Below are 22,102 nucleotides of genomic sequence, written 5' to 3' on the forward strand. Positions count from 1 at the left end.
TTGTCTGCTTCCCTGCTCCTGTTCTCCTGTTTCTGTCTGGGAGCCCCATGACCCTTTAATAGAAGGATTTTGGTAACAAACTCACAGGTTTTCCTTATCTGTCCTTTCATACCTGACTAATAAGGCTCATCTCCACAGTAGCAAAGGTACAAGGATTTGCTGTGATTGATGCAAGAATCAGGCATTTCTTGCATTTCCATAGCAAGAAAAACACCGAGTTCCTACTCCTATGTTCCTTGTTCTTCCAGTCTTTTCCCACTAAAATGCTTCATCTCTGACAGTTTTGGCAAGTGTCTGCACATATATTTTACTACCACTAAAACACAGTTCTCACAGAATTAGCAGCTGTGCAAGGAGAAGAAGCTTGAGACGGTCTCTGGGGACCACCTCTAACTGCAGGAGTGCATGCAGGAACGGATTGGGAAATTTCTGTAGACAATCCATTTCAATGTATGTGTAAAATCTCACTGAAATCTTATGCAAAAATGGTTGTTTTCCATTTGCCTTTATTTGATTGCAAATTTAACTTAAATGAATGGCTTTACTTAATAAGAAATACTGTTTGAAGAACAAGAGTCAAGGGCTTCCCTTTTGTAGCTGACTCAGTAGAAGACTTGACTGAAAATGAGAAGGAAAGCCATATATAATGCTTGTCAATGGCATTCTTTATTCAGCAAAGTGTTACCAAAATGCACCTTCGGGATTCACTGTTGGAAGTTTTGCCTGCTGTATGCTGCTCTCTATCTCCCACTCCCTGTTGAACAGGCACAGTAATTTTTAGTGCTGACCTCGTGACATCGGTGGTGTCTCTCCTTCTGCAGCAGTGGAGGTATTGGAGCAGGCACAAAGCCAGTGTTTTGGCTGCTGTGTACCTTTGCTGGGTTCTCTAGGTGCACATCCCATTGAGTGGTTTGCAGTTTATCCTCTCGTACAACATGTCACTTCTTTCCAATTAGACAAAAGAAAATAAGGTGACTCAGTTTGCTGTGAACCAACATGGCTCAGAGACAGAGGAGCTGTGCATGGACTACCAGGGATCACCACATACATGACTCACTGTGCAGGGCTAGTTAGAAAAAAACAAACTGCTTGAAAGATTTGGATGAGCTACTGAAGTGGAATAAACTTGGATCAAAATAAGCATTTTCCTGACCATTTTCCTCTGTGTTTTCCATGTGCAGTCATAGTGATATGGAATGATAAATGTCACTCAGAAGGTACTTAAACAGTGCTTGCCAAATACCTAAGTATGTGGAAGAAAGGGGTGTTTTACTGCTTTTTTGAAATACACAGCATTAAAGGAGAGCTGGACCAGAGAGATTTGTCAAGGAGAGAGCTGAAATTGGGTTATTGGGAGCAAAGCCTCTCCATCTACTTGTTCCTCTCTCGATTGGATACAAATAGGGGATACACCTATTGATAAATATTCTTTGTAACTGGAGAGGAGGAGCTGGGGGAACTCAAAAGGTATGTTTGAATTCTGTAGGTGCATGAAGTTAAGCAGATAGAAGTCAAATTCAAGCCTTTGGAAAGCAGAATGTATAGCAAGATACTTTCTCTGCTGTTCTAGATATTGAAGCATATTCATGTTGGTAGCAGATGTGATAATTTACAGTAATTATTTCATTGTTTTAATTTTTCTAAAGTTCAATTTTTAAATATGTTGCAGTGGCAAGCAAAAACAATTCAGCTTAAGCAGTAAACCACTGAACATTTACATATGAAAGCAGGTTCTGCACTCATTAGTGCAATTTCCTAAAGGGAGCGCATGGAGTACGTGACCTTTTGTCACAAGACATTTCAGCAGGCAGGCCTCAGACAGAAGGACAGAGGACCCATTAATCTTTGGGAGACCCCAGAACAATCAGGGTATCTGTTTTCACAATTTCCAATCTGTTCTGAACTATCCATAACATGGAAACTTTTCCACTTGGTATGCTTAATGAGTGTTTTCTGCTAATGAAGTGTCTTTCTCCTCAGCTCCCCTTATCTTCACTGCAGCTGGCAGAACTATGTATCATTTCATCCCTTTGAACTTTAGCACATCTTTCTGTTTCTTGGTTTCATGTTTCTTTTTCTGTCTCCTGTTTTACTTGATATTGATTCCTCCCTGCAACCTTCCCTTTTCTGATCTCTGTCTCCTTTTCTTTGTGTGCCTTAAATTAAAAAACAAACACTACAAAAAAAAACCCAACAACAAAAAAAAGACTGTCTTTTTAAAAGAAGCTGCAGCCATTGCTAAAATCATCAGCTGAATGTTCTTCCAGCTTGATGCTATTAATAAAGTTGCTAAGCCTTGGTGCTATTCAGGAGACTGATCAGAGTAAATTTAAGATCTAAACTTCCTATTCAAGCTGTTTCAGAGGCAGAAGTTTTCCTGTTGCCCAGAAGCAGCCACCCTTGGGCAGCTTGGCTCAAGTGCTTTCTCAGGTTCCTTTTTCCATTTAGGCTATTTCTTGAAAATACATTGTCATAATCTCCAGTGGCACAATACTGGTATAATCATAGTGAGTGGCCCCACCTCCAGCATCTGCAGGTCCTCAGCTGTTCTGGTCTCTCAAAACCTCAGTTATTACAGCTTGTTTTTATAATCCCCTGTTCTCAAGACTTCAGCAGGTTCAGATGTGGTCATTCTCTCCTGCGCATAAATAGATGCATGCACTTCTCTTTGGTTACAGATCTAAGACCAGTTTGGTCCTGATAGACAAAATTCTGGATTAATTATAGTTCACATAAAGTATTTGATGTAGACAAAAATTTAACTTTTTAAATTGTTTTTGTAGGAAACTTGTATGAGTTACACCAGGCAACAGGATTCCAGGATCCCAGTCACGTCTGTCTGGTCATTTATTGTCAGTGTCATTCTTCTGTTATAGTGATGGTCCTGTCACTGTCAAGATAAAAGCTGCCTTCTCTCAGACCTTATGATCTCTAAAGGAACAATTCTGTTTCTCTTCAGGTTTTTACATTAACTTTTTTTTTTAATCTTAAAGTTTAATTAGGTTTGGTAAATAAGTGAGACAAAATTAAACCGTATTGTAAAGCTGCTGCAGGATAGGGGCTACAGGGAGCAACAGAAAAAATGAAAGTGGTAATACCTTAGCAGTTCAAAGGAAGATGGTAGAAAAAAATCTGTAATAAATTCTGTGAAGTCTACTGCTCTTAGAGTCCTATCATGCTCCATATTCATTCTGGGAAAATTAGTATCAAGGCAATAAGATTGTTAACATCGCTCTGGGGACAGAGCCATTTGAAGGGATCAAGGTATGGCTATTGGCACCTGCAGTGTACTTTGAGGTATAGGTCATTAATGACCATGAGACACCCTGGAATAGAAAGCAGTTTGTCCTCTAATATGAAATAAGATACAAACCTATTTTGCTTGGCGCCTGAATTAAAGTTGTGTTCTTAAAATAGCTCTGAATCATTACAAATGTAAGTTTAGCATGATACCAGCCTAAACACCAGGTAGAAGTACAGCTCAGGAATGCAGTGCAAAGGAACAGTGATAGCAGAGCTTGACCCCATCTGCAAGGGTGATTGTGTGCAGGGTGTGGAGCAGGTACAAGTGCAGGGAATGCAGTAGGTGAGCTGGTTGTCAAGCTGGAATTGCAGTATTGTCATATTGAGACTCAGTATGAATTACTGAGTTTGCCTTCTGGGGAGATTTTTTTTTTTTTTTTTGCAGAAATATGGATGAGAAGAGTCCAAGTCTAATGGTACTGCCCTGGGAAGAGCATTGACACATAACCTTGAAAGATTCAGACAGAGAAATTCTGAACTTCAAGGGTATTCTGTACCTGAAACACAGGATTGCTAAGCATCTGGATAACTTTACTTTCAGAAGTCCTTTTCTAAAAAAATTATCCTTAATTAGGTGGTCTAGTTCCAAATTTCTATGGCCATCCTATTGGAGTTGTATACCACGCATTTGCTTTATACAGTAAAATTCAGTACATTCTGGGTCTCCTTAGAGGGGAGCAGATGCCTTTGTGGGTTTTTAAATATGCTGAGCCTAGCAGTTAAAAGATAAAAAGTGTTAGGCCCTAAATGGAGGCGTCTCTATGGTTTAGTCAGTTGCCAAGCCCTGGGATATCTCTTCTGCAGCAAAACTGCAGTGGTGTCTGGTACTGAGAGCTAGCAGATCACAGGGTAAATTTGACTTGCTGTCCAAAAGGGAAAGGTAATAGATAGCCTGATCACGTTAATAGTTACTCTGTCATACTTTGAAAGTAGAGGAAATAGATAATATAGCCCAGGTGGAGTTGCTGGGTGTGTGTGTGCCTGTCTGTAGAAAGTTAAGGTCTAGCAGTATTCATTTACAGCTGTATAAGCAGCTCATATATAAGAGATCCTTTTTGCCTTTTAAAAATCTCTCTTTAATCTCAGTTGTTCTCAATAAATACTTGGTTTAAGAAAGCTTTCTGTCTGCCAATTGCTGCTGTCATTGCTTCTGGAGGCAGCAGAGCCACAGGCTGTGAGCACAGACTACTCTTGCTTGGGCAGCTTGGGTCAGACTCAGGCAGCTGCTGCTCAGGCTCATCATTTGGGAAAAGAGCAACTGTTTCCCAAAAACACAGCATGCTGGCCTGATCTTGCAGGTCAACAATTGCAAACAATTTATCCTCCTTACCCTTTAACTAGCTCAGAAGGCTTTATTATTCATAACCAGGAAGGCGCAGTCGGAAGGTGTGGTGTCGTGCCTGGCCAACGCCAATTAATTCAGCTACCTGGATCTTGTCGCCTTGGGTTTTGCAGAATTACATAGCTTCAAATCAAGACTTGTGGAGTATGTCCCAGCTGCATCATTTTCTGACACATCACTTGAGTAATTAGGTCAGGCGCTAGAGGACTCATTCCTTAGGTAAAAGTGGTAGGGAGAGTGGGTGTGAGGAAAGCAATCGCTCCTGCTCGCAGAGTGCTGGCAGTAATGTTACATGTGAATCTGAATCCCTGTCTGAAAGAACAAGGTGTTTTGTGCTATATGTAAGCCATGTTTCAGTGTCCTCTCTGAAAGATCACTCCCATCACTGCTGTGGTGCAGCCTCTTGGTTATACTGCCTGAGAGCCACTGGGTTGTCCCTTTGTCCCCATCTCAGAGTATCCCTGCTTGCTGGGCTGAAGTAGGTCATTCCACTCTCCAGGCAGTCACCCAGACAAGGCATGTTCTTCTTCATCAAGGTTTGTTGTTTGCTAAGCAGGGCTGACAAGGCATTCCTTTGCTAAGTGTATTAGGGTTTGTCTTTCAGTGACCGTGGTTAAGGGGTTTAAAATTGAGCTGTTTAAGGCTAGGGACAGAGAGCTGAGATGGGATGCTGCAGGCAAGGCAGCAGACACTCTGCTGTAAAGGTTGCACTCAACTCCAGGCAGAGCAGGCAAACAAGAGTTTTGCGTGTTTACAGCATGGACCATTTGGTAGGACTCTGTCCACAAGTGGTAGGAGTAATTTCTGGATCTTGGATAGTAACTGTGGCAGTATGTAAGCAGGATGGAGGGACACATGGGGAGCAATTGCTGCTTCTGGAGGGACTTGGATGGGGGTGTCCCAGATGACAAAGTATCAGAACAATTCTGTGGAAAAATCAAATGCCCGGGGATGGGATATTTTTAATGTACAATGCTTGCTGTGTAGTTCAGTGTAATATCTAAGAGTGAGAAAGACTTTGACTGCTTCAGCAATTGATCTGCCAGCAGCAGAGGATCTTACTGCCTACAGCTGTCTTCAGGCACTACAATAATTCTTGCATGTTGTGCCACCTGATCGATTTTTTTGTGGCTTATGAATTCCTTTATATGTGGCTATGTGGCATAGATAGGCAATCGAGGAACTGCAACTACTGATCCAAGTCTGAAGTATTTGCTTTTTATAAATACCAGCAAAGAACTTGGCTTTTCTTTCTTCTTGTGCGCTCTACAAAGCATTTGAATTGCAAACATTGTCATGCAAATGTATGCGTTCAAAAACTGTGTACTTCATCAAGCTCTGGAAGTTTTCTTCTTTAACTACTACAAAAAAAAAAAAAAATCCCCCCATCTCTAAATGGCAATTTACATTCAAATCCTGTTTGCTGTGTTCTCATGGTAACTACTCTGAGGGAACATGCACAGTCCATGATAAATAGACATCTCTAGAGCTCCAAAAGCATCACTGGGGTACAGAGCATTGTTCTTTAGCAAAAACTTTAAAGTTTACAGATCTCTTCTTTGCTAAGCTGTGTCATAGGGCATATTGTGCATTTTATCTCTTAAGGTTTCGGAATTTGTTGGCTGTGAAATAAATATTTTTACATTCTTGCTGCCTATAAGGTGAGATTAGCCCTCGTGTCCTGTTAGTCAGGAATATCTTCAGTGATTGCTGTAGAGCCAGCCCTCGCTAGGCTTGACTTCCTTTGAGTAGCAGCAGGAATGAATTAAGCAAGTACAGCCAAAGATATCACATGAAAGACTTGAAATACCAGAGCTGAAGAAAGCTCTGTTCTGTGTGTGTCTCTGTGTGTGTGTGTGCATAGCTGCAAAAAAAAAACTGCTAAAGATTCGGTTTTTCACAATGGATGAACGCTGAAGAGGGAAAACATCTTGAAAGGTAAGGGGTTTAATTCATGCAGGTTTTTAAATTATCTTAATTTTGCATACTTGAAGCTGCAGTGGACTTGTAAAAAAAGTATAGAAAGTACCTGGAGTTCGCCTGAGCAAGCTGTACTGGAAATATTTCTACGCTTGTATTTTCTTTTAAAGAGGGTAAATGCATGCAGAATCAAGTTTATGAAAAAAGAACTAAATTTACTTATCTAATCATATTTTCGAACTCCAGAAGAGCTTTGCTGCCAAGCAGTCTGCTTTAATAAATCACACTTTGTTTGAAAGTTAAAGGGGTGATTGTTTGCAGAGCTGGGAAAAAGTCGACAGAAGTAGAGCTGTGTGTGCAGATGGGGGAAGACCTCTGTTGTAGTGATGGGCTGCTTTCTGGAGAAAGATCTTTTCTGTTGATCAGTCCATAGTGTATATTCAGTAAAACCAGCTATATGAAGTTAAGGATTATAGTATTCCTGCCATTTATTAAGGCAAAAGGCACGTATTTTTGCATTGATTGCATTATAAGAAAGTAATACTGGGGACAAGTGTATTTGGGGTGGTGGTGGGAGTCAAACAAGGTAACTTCAGAACCCAGAAGTCTCAATTAATTTTGAATTTTACTGGAGAAACTTTGGTGGGGCGCACTTGAAACAGTACTTTTTTGCCATAGAAATACAGGAAATGGAAGATGCCTGGGGAAAAAGAAAAATACTGCAATAGTAATGGAAAGGACAGCATAGCAGTTGGTATATTTTCACCTTCTTTGCTGTGTCAACTCTCCCTTCTGCCCCCAGTGAAACAGCCCTCTAATACAGCAGGTAAAATAATGCTGTTCACCACTGATTGCCTTTGCTTCTGGGATCTGCACTTTGTGCCTTGCTTTCCCACTTAAAGTGCTTGTCTCTGCAAACATTAGAATTCAGCCACAGGGTAGAAAATTAGGATAAAATTGCTTGAGAGAACCTGTTATGAAGGGAATGGGTTTGATCCTGCATCATTGAAGTCTATGGGAGTTTTATTCTGGTCTCAAGAAGCGCAGCCCTAGATTTGCCTTGCAAATCTAGATGGAGGGTACATGATCTGATAAAGTGCCTATGGGACCAGGAAACAGTGTTGCCATAACTTGTAGTTGTTCTTCTCTCACTGATGTTAAAATATGTCCTTTTAAACCCCAAGTGCTAGCAGGGATGGTTGGTCAAAATGTAGCTGGTTTTGTTGTATGCACATTGATGATATGTATTCAGTATTTCTGTTGCTAAATCTGCTTAGTTTCAAAAAAGATAAAATTTATTTTGTTTATCATTTGTTGGCTTATTCAAAAAAATGTATTTACAACCTGTAGCATAAATGAAAGCTTAACAACAGTGGTTATAACATAAAAATCAGATTACTGAAAGTTAGAGAGCTGTCACAGCTATTCACAGATCTTTGTCAAAGCTACCCTCAGAACACAAAATCTGTGTGAAGAGCAGAAGTTAATGTTGTTTAAGAGTAGAATTTGGATCAGTTACTAAAGCTTTGTCTCCTTGACTGTATCTGTCTGTTTACATACATACATATATGTGAGTTTTCTTAATTTATTCTTAACAGGATGTGGCAAAGACTTCAGGGGGAACCTCACTATGATCCATTTGTAAGGACTATGTATGCTTCAGAACATCTGGTGCCACCTCATCAGATGAAATATTAAACACAAAATGCTTACTCAAAGCACATCAAAGTGTTTTATCTTTGTTGTTTTATACTAAGAATTTACTGTTTCTGGTGGGTTTAGGCAGTTTATAAACCTCAGTAGCAAGGCAGGTCCATCACTGTCCATAGCAGTCAGGTTGTGGTTTCAGTTGTATGAAGTGGAATGTAGTAGCTGTAAAGTCTGTGTTCGAGGACATCATCAGAGATGGAAGGGTGGTCAGTCTAACCTACAGGAAGTTTTTGGCTGATGCATGATGAGGTTTGAGGTTGCTCTTACTGGTTTGTCTCCTCTCCACATTCCTGATGCATATTCCCTATTCAGGAAACAGGGAGCTGGGCAGCTGGTGCTGCTTACAGGAGCTTTGCTGGGGAGGTGATAGCAGCACAATTCCTCAGGCTTTGTGGGCAGTATTTGTTTTATTGCTTGGTCCCAAACACCAGGCAAGTGCACAGAGTTCAGGTTTGTGAAGTTGCTGGTTGCCAAGAAGCTCATTGCACCATGTAAATCATTTGGGACACTGGTAAGTTTTTTTGTTTTGGCAGGCACCTTGGATTGTGGCACACACCCATGAGTATTATACAATATCTAATGTAGAGAAGGCAATTTTGTCACCAAACTCATAGTGATATGTTCTATTTCCACTGTTTACATGATGTAATCAATCATGGAATTTTTGAAGCTCACTCTCAGTAGATCTAGAAATCTAAGTATGTAGCAAGTAGGTGCTTCGGAGGGGTCTCCAAACCTTTATTTAGCAAACCAGAGATAATGTAGATGGGTGGGGAGAAGACATCCACTTTCAGAAAGCCAGATAAATGCCAGATCAGCTGTGATACTGGCTTTCTCAAACAAATGGCTGCCCCAGATTCAGCATGATGAAGATGAGTATGAGCTTGCCAAACACACCATTTGTGCATACTTCATACTTAGCCAAAAAGAAACAGTGACCAGCCTCATCAATTAAAAGCAGTATTTCAAAGGGAGAAATTATGATTTTTATTAGAAGTGGTGCAACACTTAAATTAGCTTCATGGAAGTTTTTAATGTAGGCACACAATTCACATGTCAAACAAAATTGCTTTTAGGAAAGCTGATTTTATCTCAAGTGTTCCCTTCTGAGTCACACATTAAGGGTTATGTTGGGTTGTATACTTTAGCCAGCCTAGGAATTTCTCAGGGAAGAAATGGCTGTTCAGCCATCTAAAATTGCATTTCCCTGTGACCCCTGGCATGCACAACGTAGTGCATCTCAAATCAGCCTGGTTCTTACAAGATATGTACATCTCATTGGCCTCAATGAGCTCCAAGCACACATGTAAACGCTTTGCATACATTATTACTGGTTTGATGCTGTTTTGACCAGCATGTAACAGAGCACCTGGAGCCACAATACCTCTTGTCACACAGCTGTGAAAGGGCAACACATTTGTGCACCTCCCTTACAGTGCATGCCCAGCCTGAAGTCACAAATCATCTGCACAGAGAGGACAAGACTTGTTACATCCATTGCTTCCAGTTGTGTGTGTTCCATGCAACTGGCCAGTTCCCCGGGAAAGAATGCTGGTAAAGCAGCAGTGAGAATGCACTTAACCACTCATGGAGTCTCAACACTCTGTTTTCACCATGATCAGAAAATATGGAAGAGGGATAGAAAAAAATCCACTTCTAGGACAAGAAGAGGCATATTCTTATTTGAATATGACACAACAGATTGTCAGGCTGTAAGTAAGGGCAGGAGTTTTCTCCACAAAATCATCTTAAAAATGGATAGAGTCGACCAAATGTGTGGTTCATGTAACTAAGTCAAGATGGAACTAAACCTTACTGAAACAAAGGGCTGTTGACCAGCATCCATGGCTGTGAATTCTGCAGGCTTGGAGGAGATGAGCAGTGGCATCACAATTAAGTCCCTCAGAAGGCAGTTGAATGGTAAATTAGTTAGATCCTGATATACTGCTACCATTTATTATAATTCATTCTTTCTATCGCTCTTTAGATATGTGTGTGTAGATAAATCAGTTAATAGTTACTTTGATGACCATATTGATGTTAAGGAGGTTTATTGCTATTCCTTTTGGATAACCCTGCACCATGCTAATAAAGCAAAGTGAATTTACTCTACAGTTAACTCTTAGTTCACAGTTGTATAGGAATTGAAACAATAAAATCATGCTAATGCTTGTCAATGCACAACCTGTTGCAATGATGTGACAGTGGTGGGTTTTTTTTTCTCTACTAAATGCAATTAGTATCAATGCAAAAGACACAGTAGGTTCCTGCTTTTCTGGCCCAAGGTGATGTTGACTCACCTGTGTGTGGCCTCCGTGGCAGCACGGAGAGCTGTGATCCACAGTTCCTCCATCTCATGTTTATATAAAATATGAAAAAATCAGTAAAGGGGCTTTTTGTTTGACTTACACTGGAAATTTCAGAAATACCAGAAATATCTATTTTGATTTTGATGCAGTTCTCAGAAACATTAAAGAACTGAAGGAGGAGAATCTCCAGCTCTCAGTGGGAGGATGGGATAGGACTGTTGTGTTATAACAAAGCTGTCCAAGGAGAACATATTTATTGCCTTTTTCTGTGAAATTGATGTACGCAAGAACAAACAACTCCCTTCTTTTTCTGCCCCTGCCCTGCAAACACACACATACGCACATTTCACTGCCTTGTCTCTTGTCTAGTCATTTGCAGATCTGCAAAGCAAGTCCTGAGTATATAATGTAAAAATGTATAGGAATACAAGAACAGCAGCTCAGGGGACCAAATTCTAAGAAAAATGCTAAAATTAGACTGACGCTTCCTGAGATGCACTGAGCTATAAGATGCAGTAGTAATTAACACACCAGTTACATGGGATTGAGCTGGGCCGTTCATGTGGACCATCACACAGTTCTTGCTGTCATCTAGGTAGACATCTGTGCTTGTCACAGGGATCTCTATCACCTCTGTAAACTTGAATTTCCCCCCTCTAGACATAACAATGGTCTTAAATGCCATGTTACAGGGTTCCTGATAACTTAAAGGAGATCTCCAGACCACACACTGCAAGTCTGCTGGATCCCCACTATGGAACACCACCCCGGTACCCTGGGCTCCCTCAGGTTGAAGCAAGCCTTTGGAAATGATCCAAATCAGCCAGAGCCATGTGCAGCCCACTGGGGCATTTTTGCCCCAGAGGGGCTGGTGTGCTGGGCACTGTGGCAAGGGCCAGCGCAGGGAGCTGGGAGGCAGGGATGCTCCAGGAGGGCTGGGTAGCAGGGCCCAGAGGCAGCTGTGAATGGAGCCCTGTGCTGGGGTGGGAATAATCTGCCCTTTCAGTGCTGCCCGACCTCGGGTGTCCTAGCAACACAAAGCTGCTTGGCTGAATATTTTGTGGCGTTCCTCATTTGCACATAGCAGATACTGGCTGTGATTTAAGCCTGGCTGATTTCCCATTATGACTTTCGAACAACAGGCTTGGTACAGGAAGGAGAGGAGAAAGGGCTACTTAGGAGAAAATTTTATAAGACCACATACTTTTTCTCGGCAGAGGAATGGCTCTGAAACATTTCATTGCTTGAGAAGGCACGGAGCAGCAAGTCTGAGCATTACGTCAGCCTTGTGCTTTGTAGGCATCTTACATGGAGAGAATGAACTGTGTGCAGTGGCAAAATGCATTGCAGAAACTGCTGGTGGCCTCAGTATTGAAAAGGGGGTGTGATCAAGTGCTGACTTTTTAATGTTTCTCAAACTTGATTTTAATTTTTTTAGTTATGAAGTTGCAGGCCTTTGGGGCCATGCAACAAGCAGGAGCACTCCACATCTAAATCAATTGAAGCCAACCAACACTTTTATTATTCTAAAACTTGTAGTTTGCAGAGGTCTGATTCATGATTGTTGTGTCACACAGCTGAGCAGCACAGGTTTGCTCACAAATCACCGAACTGACTTCCAAAATAGCAGCGAATTTTAAGTATTCTCTTTAAATCAATGCCTCAAAATAGAAGAATATCAAGAAGTAAATGACATTTGGGCATGGGATCCTAAAGAGATAGTGTGTGATGAGATCTAGAGAAGCAGCAAGTGGGTGCCCAAGACTGAAGATGGGAATAAAGACAGATTTGGATTCAGAATCCTCTTTTACTCTTGTGCTTTAGGAGTTGATGTCCCTTGTCCCTCTTTGGAATGCAACGTTAGTGCCCTCCACCCATGAGGTGGAAGTGAGGTTCTTCCACCTCGGACTTTTCACTTAACCTGCAGTGAAGAAGAGAAGACAATAACCCTATATCCTCTCTTCCTTTGAAAGCAGCTGTAGTCTGAAAAGAGGTTGCTCAGTTTTGTGTCACCAGGGAGAGCAAAGAAAATTGTGATAATGTGGATCGAACTTATTTGCAATACCACTTGAGGATGTACTGCTGAAGTGATCCTGTGTTAGCATATCAGTGAGAACTGGCTTCTTGGAGGGTTTCAGGGGTGAGATTACTTGTAGTAACAGTGCACCAGGTACTAGAAATGCACAGGACTAGGTTCTTATGCAGATTGCTGCAAGATTTTACAGCCATGTCAGGCTTTGGCTGTGCAAGAGGAAATGAATCTTAAACATGTTCTCTCAACTATTTCCATTTTAGTTTTCTATTCCCTGATGAAACTTTGTATCTTCTGGGAATAAATGCTTGATACCAAGCACCATTATTTGAAGAAATCATGTTAGAGGGACCATGGTAAAACATGTTTTACTGCTTTTAAGCATTTAGTAATGTAGTAATGTGTTTGTATGTTCAGCCTGCCAATAAATTGTCAAAAAACATCTTGTAAGCTATTAATAAAAAGTCTGTCATGGAGGAGTGATAGTACAGTGGAAAAATTAAAACAAAAAAAAAAAAAAAAAAAAACAAAAACCAAAACAAACAAAAAAAAAAAAACCCACATAAAAAAAAAAAAAAAAAACAAACAAAAAACCAAAAAACACATTCCCTCCCCCCCCCCTCCCAAAAAAAAAAAAAAAAAAAAACAAACAGAAGAAAAAGAAGGGTGAGGTCTCAGTCTGTATAAGTTATTAGATGACATGGAGGGTCAGGGTTTCTCCCTGCAGCTAGTCTGTGTGCAACCTCAGCAGATGTGGAGTGGTGTGTGCACAAATCTTCTTAACCCATAATGAACAATGGAGATGTTGGTGTTGGTTGTCTTGACATGGGGTTGGTAAGGAAGGATAGCTCTCCCTGCAATTAGTACCTCACAGCATGTTTCTTCATGTTAGGTCTGGGGCTCAGGCAGCCTGATTGATTTTCTTCAGAAGCCTGCTGATTACTCACAATGTGAGGAGAATGAGGCCAGATTGGGGTTTAGTCTGCAGGGACCAGAGGCTTTAGTAAGGACGACCTCAGATTAAACGGAAGCAGATTACACACAGGTGGAAAGGAGGGTCCATGAAAAGTTCCAGCTGGGGTCTGTGCTGTGAGTCACACCTTCTGTCAGTGTTCTGTGACCCTGCCAGCAAGGCTTCAAACCTTAAATCCCTGTTTCCCAAATGCTTTTAATTGCCTGTCTCACATGGATGGTCCTGCAGCACTGGGACAAACAGCACATGGGACTTGCTGTGCATTTCAATGGAGGCCCTGAATAATGTATTCAAACAACAAGGGTTCACTTCAGCTGAAAGTTTAGGCAATTACTTACAGAGCTCTAAATATGCCCTTAGAAAACTTTGGTATCTCCAGCATTTAAGCCTGTGCCTTTAACAATCCTTTCCTATTCCATGAAATTGTAACCAGGGTGTAAGAAATATGTAATTCTGAGTAGCTAGCATTCCTCTGGGCCCATATGAGAGAGGTAGCAAATCCTGGCTTCCTTTAGAAGAAATTACGGATACCTTTAAAAAGGAAGGTTCACAAAGAGGATGTTGTATATTTACACAGGAGTAGTTTTAGTCCATACAAACCAAACAGAAAGATTGAAATGCAAGTGTACACGGACAATGACTAATAAAAAGTCTATTAAATAGCCCTGCAATTGTGATTTTATTGTTGTTGATGAAAGCATTGAAATCTCAGCAAGCCAGTCAGAATCATTTGAGCATCTTTTCCCCAACAAAGCAGCTACTTCCAGCTCTTCTCTTGCTGAATGTAGTCAAGCAGGACCTGAAAAACGACCACAGCATTTTTGTGGATGGATCTTTTTCAACAGTGTCTTGATGAGTTGAAATCTTTAAACACTAGTGCAGATAGTCAGTGTAGCAATGCACTGCCTCATAGTTCTTAAATGGGTTGCAATCTTAAAAATGTCCTTGGGATGCCCTTACTTGTAAAGTAAGCTGGGTAACAGGCTGAATATAAATACAAAAGCATTTTCACATTCATTTATTGAGGCTCCTGCTTTGACTGTTTTGGTAGAGTAGAAGACCTCTAAAATTACAGTGTTCCTTCTATGCAGTACTATTTTTAGCACAGGAAACTGTAACCTGTGGCATGAGAGTGGCTAATTTTGCAGTCTGTCTCTTATCTGAAATACTCAGGGCTGCAAGATGAGTGATGCAGGTCAGATGCAGTAGTAGGAGTTGAAATGATCAGCTAATGGTGTAAATGATTGCTGCTGGTAAAGGCAGTGCTTTCAGGTTCAGACCTGTAGAGACTGTAAAAAGAGCCAGAATGTCATTACTGAGCTTGCAGTGAAATCTGGCGTGGAGTTTGCAGCGGAACTTCTTTGAGGCACCAGAATTGTTGCAATATATCCATGTTCTTTTTCTAGCAAGTTGCACTACCAGCAGTGTTAGTCATTTTTAAAGGGTGTTCATGGATTTTTGAGGTGGGTGTATGGAAAAAGGCTAGGAGAACTTTGGACATGCGAAACACTTCCTGTTATTTCAGGTTTATTCAAATATTCCTGGACTTGCCAGTGCCATACAGTAGAAATCCCAAATAAATAATAGCTGTGGCATGTTCTTTGTTTTCATTGTCCTGCATTTTTATGTGTTTATCTGGACACAAGTACTCTGGGACAGTAAGGGAATGCCTTCCAAAAAACTTGTCTGTGTTTCGACCCAACCTCTTCCAGTTGGAGCTGGCTGCATGCTAGAGAAAAATGTAGAGGGCTTCTTCCTTGGAAATAGGCTTTTAAGTAAGTGGGGTCAAATGCTCCAGGTCCTTGGGCAGGACATGCACAGGTTTTAATGCTCCTTACTTTATGTGCTGAAAGCACATAAATTCTGAGGTTGAAAATCTGTTGAATAAACTGTTGTCATCAAAGCTGATGGTGCAAATGACTGAAGAAATGATGGCTAGAAAAGCACAGGGTGAAATGATTTGTTGGAGGTAGGGGGATGACACAACACAGCTGTGCAGCTGCAGTCTCCACGTCTGACAGGCCTTATCCCTGCCTTTCCTGGTGTCCTAGAGCATTTTCCTATTGCAGGTGAGGGCATTTCCCTTTCACTTCTTTCAGATTACTGGCTTGAATCTTTGACACCAGTAAAGGCTGCTAAGCAGTACATTTGGAAAAGAATCACTGATCATAATTTGGTTTAGAAAAGGCAAGCAATGGGCATGCAGAATTCTTCATATCAGTTCAGCTAGATTATAAATATTAAAAATTAAATTCGTCACATTTTTCAAACTTGTCTGTGAGGAAAGCCTGGCATTTGTTTTGACTCATGGAGCTGTTGTCTGAAATCAGAAGACCCTGGGAACCATTTCAGAAACATCTAGCATAGTAAGTCTTGCTATTTCTGACAAAATATATACATTTGTATGTGAAAACTAGTTCCAAACCCCCTATAAAGCAGAGAAAGACTGGACTCTGCTTAATTTCTGGTGGTTTTCTCCAGAGTAAAACTGCCAGGATTTCATTTTAGGAGTGAAAGAGCAGATTTAAAGAAAGTAAGACATTGAATAAAAAACTTACTAGTGTTTAAATTTAGAAAATTAGTTTTTTACATCTTATCTGTTTCATTTTTTCTTTCTCTGCATGTATCTTCCATGAAAGACTTTCCTAAGCTGGAAAATAAACAGTTTAAAGACACAGTAGCAAAACTGACGTAGTTCTACTGAAGTTTTTACAGAGAAATCAGAAACAAAGGAGTGGGATTTTTTTCCTTCTCTCCTCTCACCCCTATCCCTCTTGCCAGTCTCTTTGTTAACTCCCTCCTGCCTACCTAAAGTGTGTGAGGGTGCTGTAATTCATCATTATTGTGTCTGTACGCTGGTGAGACAGCCAGAAGTTCAGGTAGGAAGAAGGATTTCTACAGGGTGAAGTCAGGTATGCTCTGTGTTTCAGCAGACGATTGATTTCTGTGCAAATGATGCACAGAACGAAAAAAATGTTGGGTTTTCTGTGCTATTCAGACCTTGGGGTCTTCACTAAAGGTACTGTCCAAGGAAAGGGGAAGAAAAAGAAAAGTTTTAAGAAAGCTCAGTCAAACTGTAATCTGAAGAACTATTTTATTATTAAAATTACGCACAGGTGTTAAATGTCTGTCCTAATGGCTGCTCCTAATTGTGATTTCAGGCAGAAGCTTTGCCCTTCTGGAGACTCACTGTAGATCAGAGCAAGCATTTAGCAGCTTAAGGAACCAAAGTCTCCCCAATTGAGACTCCAGGTCATGCTAAAGTCCTGGCTTTGGTGCTGTCTGGCGCAAATTCGGTGGAGACTTTTGGATCTAGGAAATAATGAATTACAAATTGTGTCTGCAACACAAAAAAAAGCATCCTTATCATGTGGAACAGACCTAGCTTGTAGTTACTAATTTCACACTGATATTACTCAGTGCCTTAACATGACTTGACTGATGTGATTCTAGCTGTTGTCCAGTGATTTTTGTGTTCTGGAGTGGTTCAGCACTGCCATTCCATGATAAAAGTGAAATATCTATTGAAAATTTAGTTGGCTGCATTTTGAAAACTATCTGTTGACTTTCTTTTCTGTTGCTTTCTCTTTTGTAAATTTGATCTTACTTTGCAGGAGTCTTAGTTTTAGGAATGGCTTCAAATTTTTACTATGGAAGATGTACTGTTTTAAAATCAGTCATGGCTCTGTTGTCTATCTGAAATTTTCCTAGAGAATACAATTGCTTCCCAAGTGTTCATTTGTGAACCCAGTCAAGCTTTAACAGCAATACTGATAGAAATTCAGCAGACCCCAGAGCTGAGTCCTGTCCTGTATTACTTTGGTATCAATCAGAAGGTTAGCTTGCTTACCACAGAAGTCTGAAGGAGCACCAGTAAAGAGGGAAAGGTGATCATCAGCTGCACAGGTAACCCTTTGCATAGAGATTTGATACTATTGCAAATTTAACTCATTGCTGCACCAAGCAGTGTTCAAGTGGTGATGGTTGTCACTCTGTCCGAGAAGTGTCTGCAGTTCAGTAGTGGGATATGTGCAGTTCTTGCACTCTAGTTCAATAAAGGCACACGCAATTGATTTCTTTAATTGCGAGGAGTCCTACTAGAAGTTACGCTTAAGGTTATCCTTGCTATGGGAGGAGGGGGGGGGAATCCTTTAGTATTTCATATTGAAATGCATAAGAGATAAGTCCAGCACATCTCTTATCACCAGCTCTGTTTTCTCAAAGCAGCCATACTTGTTGCAGATGTAATTCCAATGGTATGCCAGGAGGATTTGACCCTTCAATTTAATGTCTCATGTGTCTGTGAGTAATTAAAAATAGTGAGTTATGTAAAGTGATGGAGTAGGCATTTAAAGTGGTTGATTAAAGTTGCAATGGTCTCCATGTTGTCCTGTGTTGATAGCATGCTAACATTTCTTGCAATGTTTAATGCTTTTTTTAAAAACTGCAGGTGTTTGAAGTTAGGTATCTATGTGACATTTCCACCTTCTGGTGACAGAGCAGGGCTTTTTCAAACTTATATAGTTGTAGGGAAAATGTTACCAAAATGTTTCTTCTTCCTCTGTGACTCAAGTTTTTTTAAAACAGTAACATGAGCTTTCAAGCCAGGTGTGGTGTCTGACTTTTGTTTTGTTAAGTGCCTGGAGGTGGCAATAGAAGGGTTAGTTGATACATCAGCCATCTGTGTCTCAAAGCAGGAGCTGCTCCCTTGCCTAGTGAGAGAGACATCTGTCATGTCACCAGCATTTTGTCTGGCTGTGGTGTATCCCCACTCCCATCCATGCATGTTTCTCCCCATCTCAGCACGCCGAAAATACTGTTGTGTTTGCAAGTCTTGGGAAAAAGTCACCTTTTGAGCCAGCAAGTTTGGGTGGGTTAAGAGGACTAAAAGTAGTTTTAGTGTTAAAGAAAAAAAAAAAAAAAAAAAAAAAAAATGCTGTGTCTGCTTGTGGCAAGCATCAGCCTTGAGTTACACAAGGTGAAAAGTGAAAGCTTTTCCTTACGATTTCTGTGTGTATGTCTGTGTCCATTCCCTGCCTTTCCCATTGGGCATCATCAGCCATCTGCACAGAAAGAGGCAGGCATAGACATGCAAAGGGCAGCTTTGCCAGGCTGGTTCCCTGACATTTGGATGCTGTACAGTGGGCACGTACAGGAGACCCTGCTGGCAATACCAGCCATGACAGTATTGATACCCTCACTGAAAGCATTCATGCTGCGTGTTCACTGAAATACAGAGATTTTACTCACCATGGCAAAATCCAGATGAAACAAATTGTTGAGGAAGATGGGTTTGTTCCCATCTTTCACAGAGAATTTTTCTCCCTCTCGTGTCACCACCAGCAGACAGCATTTTGTTTCATGAATAAAGGCACTGATAGAAAAGGTTATACTGGATAGTCAAAATGAACTTTTGAGTCTGCTTTCTTGAAGGTACATTTTATAAAAAGTTAAAATTTGGGGGTGTAATTTATTTGTTAAGTTGAATTTATTTGTCAAGTTAAAATCCGGAGGAGTAATTTGTTTGCTAAGTTGAACAAGAGGCATCATTAAAGCCAGTTAATAAATACCAAGACAGTCCTCTGACTGATGGTTTCCCAGGGCTTAATCTTGCTGTCACTTTTGTCAGCTGAAGAACTTCAGATCTTTATGTGAACCACTGACTGTATCTGTGAGATCTCATCTCCTGAACTTGCAAAATACTGAACACTGTGCTCCAGCTCTGCAAATGGCTGTGGAGGAGGGTAGCTGATGGGTTAAAGTGGATGATGGTAATTCATGCTGATGAATTAAATGGTGTGTTTACATGTGGTGGCATTTCCGCATGGGGGTTGCCTGTGTTTTGCCAGGCAGCAATTAGTGCTGTCTTGAGCAGCTTTGCATGGCTCTGTTTGGGTTACCTCAAACCATGGTGAAAACACCAGTGACTGGGGGGGTTCTCAGATGGGATGAAAGCATTCTTGAGGCTCCCAATGGCAGAACCATACTGACCAGTATTCACAGGATTGCATGACTGAATGGATGTGGGGTTATCTGTTTTCTGAGTGGAAAACTGCTGAAAGAACTGCAGGAAAACCAAGGGAAAATTACTTCAGATGAGCAGGGTGGGGTCTGTTTACACAGGAGACTATTTCTACTGTTCAGAATATCAATAAATAGGAACTCTTTTAAATACAGCTTATTTAAGATTTGAGACATCACTGGCAAACTTTCCTCCCTATCCATAGCAGATAATTGTCAGTACACCAAAAACTGAATATTTTCTGTACTTCTGGTTTTGTTTTTTATTAAATCCGTATGGCTTGTATTTGTGTATCTTCAACATTTGGAATCCTCTACAGAGACTTTAAATTAAATTACTGAAGAAGCAAAATAATCAAGCTTATATCTGTTGACCTGTTAACTGCCTGTACTTCTTTCTGTTGTTTCTGCCTGCACAGCAATAGCCTGCAAATACCCATGAAATGGAAAGAGACAGTTGATGAGATTAAATGGCTGTAAATGCCCTTTCTATGGAAATTATATTCTGTAATTACCCCATGATTTCCATTATGTAGATATTTTTATATGCTCAGGACTGCTAATATCCTTTAAGACATTGTGTAGCCAGTTATTAGTCTTTGTGCATTTCAGATTCATACAATTTGCCCTTCTTTATTTCCCCTGACATCTCTTACCATTTCTATTAAAATTGTTGTTTTGAACTTGCTCATTTCAGATGCCAGACCAGTTTGATCAGACAGTGGTGCTTAACCAGCTGCGCTATTCTGGGATGTTGGAGACGGTCAGGATTCGGAGGGCTGGGTTCCCAGTCCGGAGGCCCTTTCAAGACTTTTATAAAAGGTAAACACACTGACTTGTGGACTTCAAGTGTAAGTCAATATTCCCATGTTGAGGAATAAAAGTAAAAAGAATCATATGGCAAAAATAGAACTTAATTGCTTAAATGAAGCAATAAAAACTTTTTGGTTGCCAGGTATAAAGTCCTCATGCGAAACTTAACTCTCCCTGAAGATTTAAATGAGAAATGTGCCGTCTTACTTCGTCTGTATGACAACACAAGCACTGAATGGCAGCTTGGAAAAAATAAGGTAAAATAAGCTGACTGTGCATATTGTGGTGCTGGTGCATATACAAAGCTGAGGGGACAGGATTTAGACTGCACAGCTGCAGAGATGTAGTTCTAATGGTAATTACTTCTGGCCTTTAAAGAAGCTGCGCATGCCTGTTGGTGCTCTTGAAACTCTTAAAGCAGCAATTAATGGTTGTGCTGAGGAATTTGCTGTCTAAGGCACTTAAAAACTGACTGGTGATTTCAGTCACATAGAAAGAGTCTACCTGAATTTTCTGTCACTGCTCACAAGTGGTAGCACTGGTGAGGATCAGAACTTAAAATGTGGTATTTGGATTTTTTTTTTTTTAGAAGCATGGAACATGTGAGTAAACATTTTTGTTCTGCAGGGAGCTCCACTCATACTAGTAAACTGACCTAACCGATACCTCTTCAGTGACAGAAATCAGGGGGAAGAACTTTAGCCAGTCTTCACGTGGCAGAATTGAGCTCCAAGTGTATTTGCCATCCTAGTCTGAGAGTCTTTTCCAGGGGTAGATTAGACTTTGATATGTGTTCTCCTAGACAACCTGACCTTCACCCATATATTTTTTTCTTTAAAGAAAAAGAAATCAAATTATTTTAGAATAAATTAAATAAACAAATTTTAATTTGAGAAATAAAATAATCTGGATGGTTTTACATGCTCATTTTGCAAGTTGGATTGTAGACAACAGCTTGTGATTTGTGCTCTTGGATTTCAGCAAATGATATTAAAGCATTGCAGACTCAGGAGAAGATTCCCCATTTCAGGATTTGAGATCTAAATACGAAAAACTTTTTAAAAACACTTTTTAGTGCCATAAGGTAGCAAATATATTTTGTAAAATCTCATTGATTTCTGTAGGAAATGCTCTTCCCGTCCCCCTCTTCTCTGCACAGCTGGATGGTTTGGAAGGGTTTCCTCTCTTCCTCTGTATGCTTAAGGACTCAGACTTGCATTGGGAAAGTTGTTTTAATCATCTTACAGTTGCTGTAAGAAAGAAGAAAGAATCTGAAATATTCTGATGGCAATTAATGTCATCTTCCATCCCATTTTTGTAGCCAATGGCTCTCAAATAGCACAGTGGTAGCATTGGGCTGCAGAGCTGGGCTGTGCATCCCATTCTATTTCAGATGTAGCATATTAACAGTATTTATACATGGACCATGGACCTTGGCATCTAAGAGACAAATGTTTATCAGAAATTGGTTTTTATCAACTGCTCATCAGGACCTCGGCAGGAGCCAGAGCGCTGTTGTAACTTCCCTTACTGTGGCCTGGGCTCATCCTCCCTCAGGAGCTGCCTGCGCATTTGTGAGACTGCATAAATAGGAGAAGAGCACAACAGGACGCTGCTTTCAGACTGAACATGGGATGAGGCACTGTCCTGCCCCTATATTATTTTAGAGGGATAATAGT

The 22,102-nt window shown here is 40.6% G+C and overlaps 1 protein-coding gene across 1 annotated transcript in view; it reads left to right on the forward strand.

Moving 5' to 3' along the window:
- Window positions 1-22,102, forward strand: part of MYO10 (myosin X) — a 163,224-nt gene that overhangs the window by 112,992 nt on the left and 28,130 nt on the right. The window contains exons 20-21 of the mRNA XM_053977472.1: window positions 20,308-20,432; window positions 20,566-20,680. Coding sequence (XP_053833447.1) covers window positions 20,308-20,432; window positions 20,566-20,680 — 240 coding nt within the window. The remainder of the gene's footprint in view (window positions 1-20,307; window positions 20,433-20,565; window positions 20,681-22,102) is intronic.

Source organism: Vidua macroura, chromosome 1 (genome assembly GCF_024509145.1).
Source record: "Vidua macroura isolate BioBank_ID:100142 chromosome 1, ASM2450914v1, whole genome shotgun sequence".
In the NCBI taxonomy this organism is placed as follows: domain Eukaryota; kingdom Metazoa; phylum Chordata; class Aves; order Passeriformes; family Viduidae; genus Vidua; species Vidua macroura.